The sequence below is a fragment of the Anser brachyrhynchus genome (genome assembly GCF_964034855.1).
Source record: "Anser brachyrhynchus genome assembly, chromosome: 13".
NCBI classification, from domain to species: domain Eukaryota; kingdom Metazoa; phylum Chordata; class Aves; order Anseriformes; family Anatidae; genus Anser; species Anser brachyrhynchus.
The window spans coordinates 20,599,178-20,613,405 of record NC_137708.1 but is presented as its reverse complement, the minus strand read 5'-3'; the positions used below and the strand labels follow the sequence as shown (position 1 = coordinate 20,613,405).

Genomic DNA, 14,228 nt, shown 5'->3' with positions numbered 1-14,228 from the left:
TCCCATGCAAACATCTCATTCCTAAAGCTGAACTCCAGGACCCACATATCTCACCTATCCTCCAAGGTCCTTTTTATTGGCAACAGCAGCCTCAAAAGTCCATTTCTCCCTTTCTCTTGTGCTTATTTGCATGGTGTATCCCATGCACAGAATACTTCTCCTCCTTTCCACTATGAAATCCTCACATAATGTTATCCCACCAGGTTCCCTCCATCTTTTGTCCAGGGGATTTGAAAACACTGTAATGTGGGCAAGCTGACGTCCTTCTGGGTAGGCAGGTACACTCCATAAAGCTCCTTTGATCGTGGTAGGCATGAAGGTTGGTTTCTTTCTGGTAGGTACCAAAAGAAACTTACAATTTACAGAAATAACGATGCAATGATCAACTCCTGTGATCTAGTGGATACCTTTGGAAGGACAGAGAATATAGGACAAAGGCACACCAAAGTCATTCCTACACTGCATACCCTCGCTGGATGGAAGGTGAAGGGGGAGGAGGAGGAGTACACAAGTGCTTTTATGCACCAGCAGACTGACCCAGAGGCAGGTCAATCAGCAGAGCTCTGCATAGCTTCAGGTTTGCAATATTTCACTGAACATTTTAAGCCTTCAGACAGAGTCCATCTAATCCTGACCAATTTGTGCATTTCCTCCCCAGGAAATTTTTTTTTTTTTGGCAGGCAATATTAAGGATCGTGCAGAAGCAAGTGAAAATGAGTTAAAAGATCTGGCAATCAATTTCAACAACAGAAAATATAAACTGCATAACAGGAAAACTGCAGGATGAAGTACTTTAAAATGTAACTGTGATGAACCACTTGGCCCTGGCAAGGTAAGCAGAATAGATGACTGACTACGACCTTTCCGTTTAAGACTTTTATTCGGCAAGACCCTTAAAAAAGTATGCACCGTACAGTTACTTAACCATAAAATCATACAGAAGTCAATCGATTAGGTAAAGTGAACCATGGAGGTCACAGCTTGAATCCTGCCATTTTAACAGCACATCTTTGCCATTGTAATAAGTTCAGCAACCTCTCTGGACAGGGCTAAATGTGTGTGAACTAGGATAGAAAGGAGGCAGTCAGAGGATGGGAAAGAAAAAACCCACAGAGCTTTTTTGCACTTGCAAGATCCTCGTAAAGTAATTGTGACTGCCAAGTCTGAAAGATGTCCTTTCAAATGGTTTCTTTACACATGGTAATCAGTCTGGCCATATCATCCAAGCCTTGGGTTTCTGATTGATAAGCACAGTTGAAAACCAAACTGACACACTTTTAAAATAAAAAATACATGAGATATGATAACCAAAAAGAAATCCAGAGATTTAAATAACTATCTCTGTATTTTCAGAGCTAACAGATGTACCTTCAGAGATAATACTTATCCAGACCTGCTGTAGTTAATAATGCAATATTTTAAAGGCCAAAATTCGCATCTGTACTACTGGTACAGACATTTTATGGAGTATTCATGTGAAAAACAGAATGGATTTCATAAAAAACTGTTCTGCAAGGTAGCAGTCTCTTTGAGCCTTAGTGTTACCTAAATGCTGAATGTTGACCATCTGTCATTGTAATCTGTGAGTTCTCCTGAAAATAAATATACACTACGTATGCACTGTTAAAATCATTCTTATTAGAGCCATACGGTAACCCAGCCAGAGGGTGTGAGGGTGTCTGAACATATGCGGTGCAGGGCAGAATCCACAGCCTGTCTGGATACATGCAGAGGCTCTAAAATACCATGGCTTGCAGGAGATGCCCTGGCCCAACACCCAAGGTGTGCCCCAAGAGATCCTCTGCACTGGGCAGAGGCTGGCACCTGTTATTTCCCCCAGCACAAAGAGGGTAGTTAGATCTGAGAGGCAGAATCTGGCTCCAAGTCTGCCGCTGTGCTGCAGTAACTACACATTGTCCTTTGCTCACAGCTTCTTCCTAAGACATAATTAAGTTCTTAGTTGAAAAAGAAGAGGAAGAAAAAAAGCAATTATGTCTTGAGGTCAAGTCTAACAACCAAAATCAAACAGAGATCAAACATCCTGTCAAGCGTTGGAGGAGTTTGGTTTTGAAATTCATGGCTGGGGCCCACCATTGATACAAACTTTCCATCGCACTTCTTACAAAGCAGAACTTTTCAACCCAATTTTTGTTCAATGGCTTTCAAAGAGAACACTGCACTTTACACAAGAGGAAGCCTTACCCTTAGCCTTCTCTCAAACGTGGAGATATTGCCTTTGGTCTGCTCCCTCCTTTGCCTCCATTCAATGAGGTTTGAGTTATGCTCTCCAGGAAGGGAGATATTGCACTTCCCCAGAGTGGGGCTGACGACTCCTGCTAGGATATGAGGCTCCGTGTTAAGTGTGATTTCCATTCCGCTGGCAAAGGTGACTCTCAGAGACCCATCTGGGCTGACCCGGTAGATATTCTGCGTGTTATCTGTCAGAAAAACAACAACCCGAAACAGGGAACAGAAAATTTCAGATCTCCAGCTTTATGAAACAAACGTCAGGTGCAATGTCAAGCCTTGTTTGCCCCGAGTATACAGATCACTGACCAAACACCAACAGCGGTGTGATTTTTGGAACCTGGAGGTCTTCACGTGTCTTAAGAGCTTTTTATTACATCTGTCCTGATGATTTCCATTGTGAAAGTTCCCTGCAGGAGGAATGAAGAGTTTTTGCTTTTAGCCTAACAGTACATAAACTCACGGGCTGGGTTTTGATCACCGATATTCTGATGATTTTAACATGTTAGGATCTGTTAACAGAATAGCTCACTGCTTGAATGAACGTAAGGGGTATCTTGAGATCAAACAGGAAAGCTGTTTTCAAAATGTCTTAAGATGATGGCCAGGCTGCTGTTCTGCCCCTTTTCCCTGTATCACTGTACTAAAACCTTCTCCCATTCCCTGTTAGCAGCAAGACCCTGAGGCAGAGGCTCAGTGACAGCCAGCCACGAGCCCGTGGGCTGGTGTGAGAGACCCTCTGGGAGAGACCCAGTCGTTGGCAGAAAATTGAATGGCCCAGCAAGGGTGGCACAGCAGGCAGCTCCAGAGGCTCAGCACTGTGCTGCAGAGGGCAGCTGGGATGACAGCTTATTCCTCCTCCAAACACGGCCAGAATCACACTGAGGGTCCACAGCAGGTCTCCAGTGAAATGATGCAAAGCCACACAGTCACCATACGCTTCCTGCCTCTTGCCTGTGCACTGTAATGCCTTCACTGCAGGCACAGCTCTGCCACACCGCCTTGCATTTGGCACAGGGAAGGGACATGCACACAGGAGGCTACTGTGGCTCAGCTGCCGGGGGGGGGCACTTCTTTATGAATATGTATGTTTAGGGTTAAGGGACAAAGCCAGTCTCACCTTTAAAATGTAACTGAGCACCTACCAGCTAGCGACTTTTTTTTTGTGATGCTAAGAAAAAGCATCTTTTTCTTAGCTGTTGCACACCAGCTGAAGTAATTGGGCCAGACCTTCAGGCGCGAATATATGGACAACAGTTGGGTATGTCAGAAAGTGAAGATAATAGATATTGCATTAAAAGAGACTTTTTGACTCAGAGGTAAGGATACAATGCCTGTTGTTTATTCACGGATTGCTTCACAGTAGTTTTACAGATATATGGAAATATGCAAAGTATATGAATTCATAAATAGGATAGGTATAATAACAACTATAGCTGTTCATTTCTTGCTCTGCTGGTGGTGTGCTAGCTCACTGTTCTGAGACACAAAGCAGTAATATCCCTTCTTTGAGAAGCTTCGTATTTAAGACAAACATAATTGGGCAGTCAGCAGATGATGCAGAGAGCAGGTGGGATCACTTGGACAAAGCCTAACAAGTGATGCTGCAATATAATATAACATAATTCTTTCCATTTATTCAGTGTTGTCTCTGCAATGCAGTAGTGAAGAGGGATGAGTGAATATCTTGTGAGTTCTTCCTATTTTTTCCTCATACAACTAAAGCTGAGAATGAAACACATTCGTGAATTGCTCCGAGTTACAAAGCAGACCTTCTCTATAACAGGCCTGCAAGAAATGCAGACCTATTTCCCAGCACCAGCTCCCAAAGCTTCTTCCCTTCTTGTTGAACAACCCACTTGCTACAGAAAAATTAACACAGAGGAAAAAAGATTGATTAAACTATGTAAACCCAAAACTTAGGGGATGAATCTGCACAATCTGAAGGAGGACACTGCGGCACTTCCATTAGGCAGAGAGCAAGTTCTTCTCAAAAGATCCAATACACCAGCAGACTGAAGCTGCCAGGGAAATACATGTGCACAGGGGTTGAGTTAAAATCTCAGTGCTGAGGCAGCCACCAGCAGACATTGGTCATGCCTTCCTCCTTCCTACGAGCACTGCCACCAGGTCACAGCACTACCAGAAAGAATGGGAGAGGGTGCATAGTGAGGGAGGAAGGCAGGCCACTTTCTTCTGTGCTGGGAACAACAAGCAGCAGCTGTCTGCTGAAACAAGAATGGTGTCCACCCGCTGCAGCTGCCTGGCTGAGGCTGAAACCCAGACAGAGGGGCAACAACCTCCCCACACAGACACCTACACCCGGACAGACCTCCTGAGGACTGAAAGAGCTGCCCAGACCCTCAGTTGCAGGGAACTCCAGAATCTGGAAGTTCCTCTAGGGCCTGAAGACAGAGGTGGGTGTCATGGGTGACAGTGTGCCCAGCTGGACAAATTTTTTAAGCAAGTTCCCATGCTGCAAGAGGAGCTCACCAGGCAGCATAGGATCCAGGAATCCAGGTGAGAGACTGATGCATGGCATCGTACTAAAAGAAGGGAGATTTACATTAGATGTTTGGAGGAAAGTCTTTACGCAGAAGGTGGTGAGGCACTGGAACACGCTGCCCAGGGAAGCTGTGGATGCCCCATCCCTGGAGGTGTTCAAGGCCAGGCTGGATGGGGCTCTGGGCAGCCTGGGCTGGTGGGAAGTGTGCAACCCCCCATGGCAGGGGGTTGGAGCTGGATGGGCTTTAAGGTCCCTGCCAACCCAAACCATTCTGTGATTCTGTGAATTCATGGCGTTGGCCAAACAAAGCATTTCAGTGCTAAAACAACAGCGGAGCAGGACACTTTTTGGTCAGTATTTCTCAGAATAACAAAGCTCAGTGTATTACGGGTCGGTCCAATTCCCCTGAATACTGACGTGGGAAATAGCGCGTAAAGCATGGAGCCTTCAGTGATTTTAGTAACTGGAATCTACCAACGGGACTTTTCTAGGAGGAAAAGCATTCACTGGTGGTTTGTTCCTAAAAGGAACCCCAGGAGAAATGTAAGCAGTATCTAGCTATTTGAACTGAAGCAAGGAAGAAACAAATGAACTAATTTTAGTGTCTTTTTGTCAAACAATTAAGAATGCAATAATGTTCAGAGTTTTAAATGTAATTGTAAGGGAAGAAATAATAGAAACGCCTTAATTACCTTGTTTTAAGGTATATATTGTAGAGGTAGCTGAGAAGTTTGTGGCTGTGATCACGTTCTCTCGGTTTGAAGTATCAAGTTCCACTCTTGTCAGTTTTTCAGCATCACTGTGGAAACTGCTGACTTCCCCAGTTGGGAATGTCGCGTTGGTCAGGTGGCCATTGGAGTCGTACCTGCAGCACATGATGTTAAAGTGAGCCACAAAAATACATCACTGTTGTCTTGTATATGCTACTACAATTAAAAAAAAAAAAAAAAGAAAAGAAAAGGTGGGGGGGAAAGTATTGTCAACACGTTATGAAAAAGTCAGTAAGTAATTCAAAACCTCTGGAGCACTGTTTCTAACGTGTCTCTTCAGTTCCACAGATAAACAGTTCGTTCTTTCTGATGGTTCACAGAGAAAACAATGCAGAACAATGGTTGGTGCTTGATACTGTTCCATATTAATGCCTCCGATCTTCAAAATCTTATTGATCCAAACACATCTTTACTCATCCAAGAGAGCTCACTGATACTGCAGACGTATTTGCATGAGTAAAACCAACCCATGTTCATAAAATATAAGCCTACTTGTGCAGGTAGGAAAGCATAATTAAGTTTTCACGTTTTATTAACTGTCTCCCCTCACTCACAAAGCATTCCTCAGCTGGTGTATCAACTGGCAAAGCCCCACTGCCTCCAATGGGGAGCTCTTCCAATTCACATCAGCAAATGAGCTGGCCATGTCTTTCACTTTCATGTGCTGGCATCCTTTCTTTGGGACCCTTATTTACCCCTAATTACTCATAGAAAATCTGTATGCCACAAAAAGTATTGGTGAACAAAATCAGGAATTTTCTTTTCCACCCGATATAAAGAAAAATAGAGCAGCTGTTCTTTTCAAATGAAACACTGGAGAATGAACGTATCGAACATCTTGCATTTTTTTTTGACAAATAAATTCATTAAATGTTAAATACAATATAATCTTTCTCTCTTTCACCTCTTCCTGCTGTCATATATCACGCGATTTCCTCGCATTCCTCCCTCGTGCCACTCTGTGCCAATTGACTGGGTGCCACACCCAGTGATTAAAACTGATTCAGAGCACTACTTTTCATCGTTAGAAAACTCTGTGAATGTTGGGCAATTATATTTCATTTACTGCTTGATCAAACAGATATGACAGCTTGCTAAGTTACGTGAGTCTTCTAGCATACCACAGAAAAATCCTCAAATCATGCATTTTTAAGGTGTAAATGCAGACAGTTTATTGGGATGTAGCTGTGCTTATGAGTCAGGATGCACCTCTGCTAAGGACCCACTTTTGCTGCTGGATGCTGCTAATAATGAGATACACAACTCCCCGTGTAGCTGAAAATGGGAATCGTAAGAATCACACAATATCCTGAGTTGGAACAGACCCACAAGGATCATCGAATCCAACTCCTGGCTCTGCACAGGAGCACCCAGAAATACAGAATCATAGACTAGATAAGGTGCTGAACAATTAAAATGAGGCTGCAGAGCACATGCCAAGATGGTCCCACTAACTTCAAGGAGAACACTCAGCTAAGTGTCTCAGTAACAGTGTGACCATCTACAGGGCTTTTTTATTCCAGATTGCTCCAAGAAACCAGCCCTCTGAGGACAGATTCTGCCACCTTTCACATGATGAATAGTAGCACACTTGGACTCTGTTCTTATAGGGAAATGTCCTACCCATACTAATAGGGGCAGAATCATGACATATTTCTTAATGTTAATTTGGTGCCCAGTTATGCCACTGTTAATCATGCCAGTGACTCAAATAATTGCATTGATTTCAGTACTCACATGAGGAAGTGCTCACGAATATTAGAAATGCACGTTTGGGGATAGAGCTTCACAATCTATTTGCATTTCTGTGTGTAGAACAGTTAAGAGTTGTATCATTTCGAAGGGAAAGTGGTCTAATTAATTTTTTCAGAGAGGGTTGTTTCTTGCAGGTGTTTTCTTGTCCTTGATTTAATAGAGGCCCAGTGCCCCCCTCCCCTTTTATGGCTTTAATGATATAATATTAAAAAAATAACAACCTAGATGACTGAAATTGTACATTAGCTATAATTTTATGCAAGAGCTCTTTCAGTACTTCCATTCCATCAGATTAGAGTAGATGGATGACAAGTACTTTTGTAGGTGGTTTTCTACCTCTTAATAATCTCCCTCTGTGAGTGAATCTGACATCTAGGTAGATGTTCTGAACAGTCCATTATCTTTGCTCATATTCCCAAGTATGTGTGATATGTGTTGTTAAACAAACTCATCCCTATTTCAGCTTGACAGTGCTATGGGTTGAACTTTTGGATGTGAATGCAAAACTTGTTTAAACAGAAAAGGTGATTCTAAGCAATTGGAGAGTTGCTCATACGTTAATCCTCTTGGCTCCAATACTATGTTTATACATGACTTGAAGCAATTCACATCTAAGTTACCCTTACCAAAAAAATCTAATTTTTAAAGTGAAATCAGGTGTCAGTTCAGAATGCGACCTGTCTGGAAAGAAATGTTTGCTTAAAGGATGACTAAGGACCATCATCCCCTATGACCTATTAACAGCAAAAAGGGAAAACCAAGTCCTGAAAACCCATCTATTCAGCACAGCATTCGTTATAGTCAATTGTCGCTCTGACTGCAGCAGCTTGGCTGACACTGGTATCTCAACCACTCAGGAAGTTGTAATATATTACGAAGATGACTTGAAATATTGGCCTGAACAATAAATATTAATAATATGACTTCACTATTTAATCTTGCTGTTATTTTTGTAACGTTAACAGCTGTAATTCTGTTAATTCTACCGACTGATCTAGATTGGTAGAAGTACACGGTCACGCAGTCGGTACAACTGAAAGGACAGTGTCTTTCCAAGTATCTCTGCATGAAAAAATCAGTATTACATACAATGGCAGGCACCTGCAAGCAGGCAAAATCCTTTAAAAGAAAATCTCACTAAGCATGAGTCCTACTTTAACAAACTACTTGCCAGAAGACAACAGGCATGAGCAATAATTGTCTGAAAAGGTTTACACTCAGGGTCTGTTGGACAGAATAAGAGTACTGATATTAAACCCACTGAGAAGCACATGACTGCACATAATCTGCTCTAACAATCAAGGCCCTGCAACAATGCATGTTGTTCAGCATTTTAAGAAGTAATAGATGTGACTTGGAGCTACTGTGAAAGCTTTTTGAAAGTGTCATTGGTCCATGGTCGGGATTGATCCCATCCTCAGGTAGGGATTTAAATGGATCAGTCCTGGTGCTGAAGTTATTCCAAGGAAGCACATATTTGAATTAAGTTCTGCATATAACAGGTACCACTCTTCAGTCAATGTTTAAACAGCACCAGCACAACAGTGAGCTTTGTATTTTTGCACAATACTTTTAACTTCTAACAGTAGGTGCCTGATAATGAGACGGGAACCAGGAAGGCCCTGTATGGTTTTGTTTTCCTGCTTATTGTCAAAAATGGCCCTAATTGCTTATACTTAGATCAACTCTGTCAATTCAGCCTGCTTTCGGCAGAATAATGGAAGGCAGAATAGAAAAACATTCCCTTGAATAACAAATCCCATACTCTAGGCAGCAGTTTTCTCTGCTTTTATCCTACTTGCAGTTTAATAAAATGTAATTCTAAAAAAAATGTAATGATGGTGACTCAGCTGCCTCTCCAGGTGACTTATGCAGTAACTCATTTCTCCTCAATGTGTGTTCTGTTCATATCTCACCTGGACGTCTTTTCACTTTTGTTTTTGACCATAAACTCCCATGCCCTACAGAAAGCCGGCATAATTCTCCTGGAACTGTGAACTGATAGTGCAATGTTAACATATGACATCAATCACTTGTCACATCCTCTAACAGGGATAATGACAATTAATTATAAATAATGAGAAATCCTGATACTTCACACCTCTTTACGAATCAAACATGAATTTTCTCTTGGGTTGCTCTCTCTTTGGGACCAGTCTGTGATGTTCTGACTGTATCTTTACTGTCTTGTCTTGCTCTTAAGGAGTCCTGTCAAATGTCTCAACCTCTTGCTTGTAAGGCCACTCCTGACACATATCCTTTTGCTATTACATACCTTTTTTTTTTTTTCCTTTTCATTACATATCCTCTTCCCCTGCTGACAGGACAAGTCCACTCTTGTGTTTGAACATTCCTTCCACTGAGATTCTAAGTTTCTTTTGTAACACTCCCTTCTCCTATGAGTATAGTAATTTTCCCTTTTTTGCCTTCCTCAAGAATTTTGCAAATCTTTGATTCATATCACAACTTGCCTCTTCTTCTTTAGATACCAAAAATTCCAAAACCACATTTGCATTTAGAGAAACAGAGATTCACAGTAATGAAATATGAATGACGTATAATTTCAGGCAGTTTTTTGCTACATATAATGGGCACTACGCACAGAGCTTTTACATATGACAGGCACTTAAGAAATGATAGTGTTTCATATTGTAAAAGCTTGTACAACAGCACTGCTTGTCCTTTCTCATACAGTGTTAGTAGCAGGGTGTCTTCTGAAATTACTAGAACTGACTCAAAAAAATTCAATGTTTGTTTAAAACAGTGTTCCTTACAACAGGCACTTAATGTCACGGACTTACTCATACACAGTTGTCCATCCATTTTCATCGCTTTTGGTTGCTAGAAGTCCTGTGTTTCCGGGATATGTCATCAGAGCCAGGTTGTAGCCTTGGGCATAAACCCTTTTCAGAACCCCATTGCTGCTTATGGTCAGCCAGTACACCTGGCCGCCCGGCACCACGACCCACAGGGGTAAGCCGCTCGTGTCTCTGCGGATGTGCACTGAATTCCCATTGCTGCTGGTGATCGTGCCGATATCCCCTTCACCGCTGTAGGTGAAATTGTAAATATAGTCCCTCGTGATGAGGTTCAGTGTGTGCAGGTGGGTGCCATTGATGGTGAACTGATACAGTTCTTGATCTGCCGGTGAGGCAATCTCGTACATGTTCGTGTCACTGAGGTGAGCCTTGTTCCGGCTGACTGCACGGATGCGAACATTTCCAAGGTCTGCTACATACAGCGTGTCATCAGGAGAGACTGCTAGGGAAGAAGGTGCTTTCAGCTTTGCATCTTTGGCATATCCACCATCACCTGTGGGAAAAAATGGCAGTTTCAGTAATCTGTAATGTCTGTATTTAAGCTGAATCTCGAAGCCTGCCACACTGCTTCTCCTCAGGATCATTTACTTGTCAATAAAATAGTATCTTCTTCCCATTAACTAAACCCCCATTGTCTAAAGTTGGTGCAATTCTAGATCAGTCTCAATAAAGACAAACTATAAATTATCTAATTTACATCATTTCTGCTAACTCCAAAACCCTGTTGCTCAGGGAAGTATTGCATGGCAAAATGTGAAGGAAAAAAAATTATGACAGGTAAGTTTTGTTTCCTATTTCTTGCCTGTTGTTATGTAGTCTGAATAGAATTGTGATATAAATAAAACAGAAAATAAAAATCAGTAATTTGGTTAAAATGACAGTGAACCAAAGATTAGTTTGTACTTATTAAAAGCTCACACTACAGGAAAATAAATTATAATAGCCAAAAAGGGCCTTCAAAATCACCCCTTCTGATATTACTTGATAATTTACTTGGTATATATAAATACTGTGTATTTCAAGGTTCAGGGAGGATATTTGCATGACTGTGGGCTGTATATGCATATCTAAATGACTTTACATGGCCAGGATTTTGTGTAACTAACAAGAAAGCATATTAAGCCTCACTCTTGGAGAACAACATGTTACTGTTTCTATTGCTCCCCTTCTCCTGACCGAAAAATGCAATTTGAGGGAGATTTTCAGCATACCCTTTGCTGCCTTGGAAACAGACAAATTAGCTGGTCTCTCTGCCAGCCTGACCCTGCCTTTCACCAACCCAGCACTGGCACAATCATTAGATTTGCCACAGGTTTTATTTTTTGAACTGAGGGGAGATTCCCTCAATAGGAGCACTGGACAGCATCCTATTCAGCCCCGGTCAAACAGAGGCGTAACTGAAGCTGGCAGCTTGTGGCAAAGCTCGTGAGACTGATTAGCAGCTCTGGGTCAGGAACTCACCTCCCGTGGAAGACCGCTGACATTTTTTTTCTCTCATTTCTTGACATACTTAACGTTTTCTTGTCAGTAATTTACCTTTTGCTTGAAACAGGGGGCTTAAGAATTATGATGGTATTACGAAACTGAACAAAGTAGTTCTTGGAGATGACAAGATGATAACATACCGCATTCCTCTGTAGATGGGAACACTCTCCTTTGTTCTATCATTAAATACATTTGTATGAAAAAAAAGTCAAAATTAGTTTTGTTGCATTTAGGGGAGAGCTGTGCTGCTGAGAATGCCCAGGGGCATGGTGTGGGTCTAGGACTGGTGGGCCCAGTTTGAAAAGCACAAGGAAGCAGACATTTTGAATAACATGTGCTTGTATCATTTAGCTAGGTGTGCCGTGGGACACGAACAATGGGAAGGTGTGAGCTAGTGCTTTTCACTGGATGTGGAACATTCTGGTACTCTCTGTGGTGAAGAAGGCTGCCTGATCCAGTAGCATTTAGGTGCAATCTGCACTGGGGCTGATACCAACTTCAGCATGAGTAAAGCTGACACAAAAAAACATACTTGGAGATCATTTTGAATTGTGTGTAATCTCTGTATTCAAACAGGAAAATCTAAACCCACCCAGAGGTTCCAGTGCCAACTGAAAGACTCACATCTCTGCACCCAATGGATTAAACAAAGAGCTGCTGATAAGGTTTTCAGTTTTCCAAGAAAACTGAACTATTGCTTAGTTCTTCTTCCTTCTGTCACTTTGCTGGTCTGCAGCTGTGCTGGAAGGTCTCAACAGACCAGGGACAGGAAAAAAAAAAAAAGTGTTGTCTTACCTGAAAAACAGTCACAATTAGGATCAATCTTGCAGTCACAATCTGATGGGGCTCCAGCGATTACGGAGATCTCACCGTTGGTTGTGACCTGTTGTATACGGTTGATCTTTCTTTCATCTGTCTCTGCAATGTAGAGGATCCCACTGTGAGACACAGCAATGGCTCTGGCTGACTCCAGGGTGGAATGGATGGCCACCTTGCTGACAATGAAGTGGTCGATGCCCGGCACCTGGCAGTGAATGGGGCGCCCTGCAATGATGCGCACGCGCCTGTTCTCAGAGATCTGCAGGACGATGTTGTTGTCCAGGATGTACAGTGAGTTGTCTAGGGGGTTCACTGTGAGGTCTGTTGGCCACTCTAGCCGCACCTGGGAAAACAAATTGAGGGGAAGGCAGGGAAAAGAAGACAAGAAAAAAAAAATGATTACAACAATAAGACAATTGTGTTCAACCATCTCTGATGACCATGTCATCAAGGCACTCAGTGGATTTGCCCACTGCTGCTATGCTACTATGGGCTACTAATTGTGTTTGGCAGAAAGTTCTAAAAGCATACTCTTTTCTGAGATCCAGCACCAATATGAAACTAAACTTGATTTCAAAAGTAATTTTGCACCCTCTGAAATGTATTTGCACAAGTCCATTAAGGACGGAACTTTATTATACCTTGTGCACTCATGCAAATAAAAGCATACACTTCATGTCACACCATATCAGCCAGAAAATTCTCCAGGTCTGAGTGTTATTGTTCCAAGGCTGCAGTCAACACTGGCAGAGTGGAAAACAGTTAGAGGTTGTCAATGTCCTAACACTTTAATTGACCGTTAGCACAAAAGGAAAATGACATAGTAGGAGAGTACGACACATTGCCACAATTTAGTTACCAGGCCAGAAACGTTAATAAGACTGATGTGCCATAAGAAATACAAGCTCATTAATTCTTTGTAACACAGTAATACACCAATATATCAGACTTCACATAATACAGTAGCTGAGCCATAATTACTTATAAATGATTTTGGTTTGTCAATTCAATATTTCAGTCATGGATTAAGGAAATTCTTCATACTTAAGGTGAGCTTTTTGCCTTTTTCCATGCAAGTGAGAGTACCAACCAAGCAAAGTTTCCAAACTGCGTTGGACGAGATGCTAGAAGAATGACCTCACTCGCCTGATGCTTGTTGCATCAGGATCTGGAGGAATATAGCATGTTCCCAGTTAGAGGTGGGGCAGTCTGTCACCCTGAAAGACAACTGGTAGGGAGGCTGCTGTCTGCAGAGCATGCTTGCCACAGCTTCAAACTCCTCCTATTGAGAAAGCTCAGTAAGTGGTGGACTGGGAAACAGCAACGGAGGACACTGGTCCCACTCCCCAGCTAATGGCTGATGGAGGATTTGGGCTGCAGCTTGTCTGTGGAAAGGTCAGAGAACAAGTGAGTTGCAGAGATTGCAAGACAGTCTATTTTTGTCTGAGGGTGCTTTGCTTGTTATCCTTTGTGAAGAGATGGCTGCTTTTATCTGAGTGGAATTTTTCTGGACTAAATATTTCAGCTATCAGAAGAGAATAAATGCCAGGCTAAAATGCAATGGATTTATATGCAGTTGTCACAGAAGCTTCCACTATTTCATTTACCGATTTGGTTGCTTTTTTTTGTTAATTTTTCCACTGCACTAATTAAAAGATCTATGAACGTAGAGACCGCAGATGCTAATACAATGCTCAGTGCTGCGGAATAACATATGGCGGAGCGTGTGGCCATTGCAAGCCACCTGCTCGCCTGGGGTCAGCTCAAGCACCAGGTTGAAGGCCAAGTCTTTGCCTTTCGCGAGCATCGGTATTTCCTGAACAACCT

At 42.3% G+C, this 14,228-nt stretch overlaps 1 protein-coding gene across 18 annotated transcripts in view; it reads right to left on the bottom strand.

The window, feature by feature from the left end:
* The window catches only part of TENM1 (teneurin transmembrane protein 1), an 854,834-nt gene that overhangs the window by 20,321 nt on the left and 820,285 nt on the right, over window positions 1-14,228 (bottom strand). For all 18 annotated transcript variants that reach the window (XM_080553265.1, XM_080553267.1, XM_080553268.1 and 15 more), the window contains 4 exons: window positions 12,378-12,744; window positions 10,080-10,590; window positions 5,446-5,618; window positions 2,203-2,438 (listed from right to left, as the gene is read on the bottom strand). In XM_080553265.1, the coding sequence (XP_080409391.1) occupies window positions 2,203-2,438; window positions 5,446-5,618; window positions 10,080-10,590; window positions 12,378-12,744 (1,287 nt within the window). The remainder of the gene's footprint in view (window positions 1-2,202; window positions 2,439-5,445; window positions 5,619-10,079; window positions 10,591-12,377; window positions 12,745-14,228) is intronic.